General features: G+C 36.2%; 1 protein-coding gene across 1 annotated transcript in view; it reads right to left on the bottom strand.

Moving 5' to 3' along the window:
* Positions 246–1662, bottom strand: part of LOC109840471 (BTB/POZ and MATH domain-containing protein 1-like) — a 4785-nt gene continuing 3368 nt past the window's right edge. Inside the window, 2 exon segments of the mRNA XM_020409133.1 lie at positions 246–663; positions 1198–1462. Of these exon segments, the coding sequence (XP_020264722.1) occupies positions 485–663; positions 1198–1462 (444 nt within the window). The 3' untranslated portion in view covers positions 246–484.

Raw genomic sequence — 1662 nt, 5'->3', positions numbered from 1 at the left:
AACAAAAATTGGGTCGATTTTGGTTAAAAAAAAACAGGTCGGTTTTGAAAATTAAAAACAGGTTTGAGGCTGTTTTGAAATTTTGTTCTAGAAGAATATCTTGTTTCCGCACACCGCATTAACCAAACTGGACCTATATGAAAGTTCTCTCTCAAGAATTGCAACTGCAAGTTGGCAGTTTACCCAAGTAATAACAACAATGTAAGGCCAGCATACATCACTTATTGCCAAATCACACATAAGTTAACCCCGAGAATGCTTATTTTTTAACTTCGCCGTCAATTTCATACTATAACACTAACCAACAGCCCATGGATAAGTCCACAATTCCTAGAAATATTGCACGACAAAACCAATCACAAATGTAACTACAAAACTCAAAGCAACACTTCGAAATAACTTACAACATGCTGATAACTCATCAGAAACCCAAGAATGAGCAGATTTACACAAGTAAATGAAAGAAAATAGTTTTTTCCCCATGCTATATAATCCGGGGCTTTACCCGTCTACCATTAAGATCACAGCCATCAATTTCTTCAAACACACAGGCGCCAGTACTGACTGAATATTCTCCCGCTTTTGCCACATACTGCAAGAGCTCTGTCAGTATTGAGGGGCAACTGACCTTCAAATGCTCAAATCCTTCAGTTTGCATCACAGCTGCAAGACAAATCAGCAAACGTTATATTCAGAATCGGAACTTACGATATATATTGTGTTTGAACGAATAATCTCAAGAAACCATTCAAGAAGCATCAGATAATAAGAAATCAAAAACCAAGGAAGAAAAAATGGGAATGATCACGAAATGGTAAGTACCGTAGCTTGACATCAGAAAATAACAGATAGATGTATGTCGCATAAAGCCAACGTATTAATGAGGCCCTCAAATGTCAATACAAGAGCATGAATAATAATGCATCTCTATTGAAACGTAAGCACAACAACTATAAACTAAAATTAGTTTTCTAAACTTGTGAGAAAAGGAATTTTTACGGGAAGACTTAAAAAATAGAAACGTATAAGAAAATGATACAGTAACTCAAATATTGCACGTGAATTAATAAAACAGGTTGGGATTGCATGTTAATATATTACAAGAGCAATCTAATCTGCTTAGTTAAGGGTAAACTACACGTAAATTTTCCTAATATCACAACTTAACAAATCTGAAGTAAAAGACAGGATCATTACCTTTGAGATTTTCAGGCAAAGCTATAAATCTGAGACAAACAGTCTTAAGCTGAAAACAATGATGTTGTTCAGCCAAAGCTAAAGTAGTTGCCACTGTGTTAATAGAGACATCCTCACACAGCTTTTCCTCACAGAGTAATTTCAGTCTCTCCAGTGCATATCTGTCTGCACCTGCAAGCAGATGCTGCGACATCAACGTCAAAGCCACACCTGTAAGGTCTTCCATCTCAGGCAGACAATCCCAGTATATGAAATGGAGTAGAGCCTGCAAAAATAAATGAACAGCAGATTTAGCTTCAACAATTGATTGGAATTAGACAAGTTCGTGACAGTTGTTATGCATCAAAGGAGTTGGTCACATAGGTCAAAATCTCTGAGAAAATATAATCTATCGTAAAAAGGTGGCTCTCTCCTGCTTTGCATTATTAACTGAAGAAATACAGCACAAGATTGATAAAGATCAAG

The sequence above is a fragment of the Asparagus officinalis genome, chromosome 5, assembly GCF_001876935.1.
Source record: "Asparagus officinalis chromosome 5, Aspof.V1, whole genome shotgun sequence".
NCBI classification, from domain to species: domain Eukaryota; kingdom Viridiplantae; phylum Streptophyta; class Magnoliopsida; order Asparagales; family Asparagaceae; genus Asparagus; species Asparagus officinalis.
Note: the sequence above shows the minus strand (reverse complement) of the source record. Positions and strands in the feature narration are given on the sequence as shown.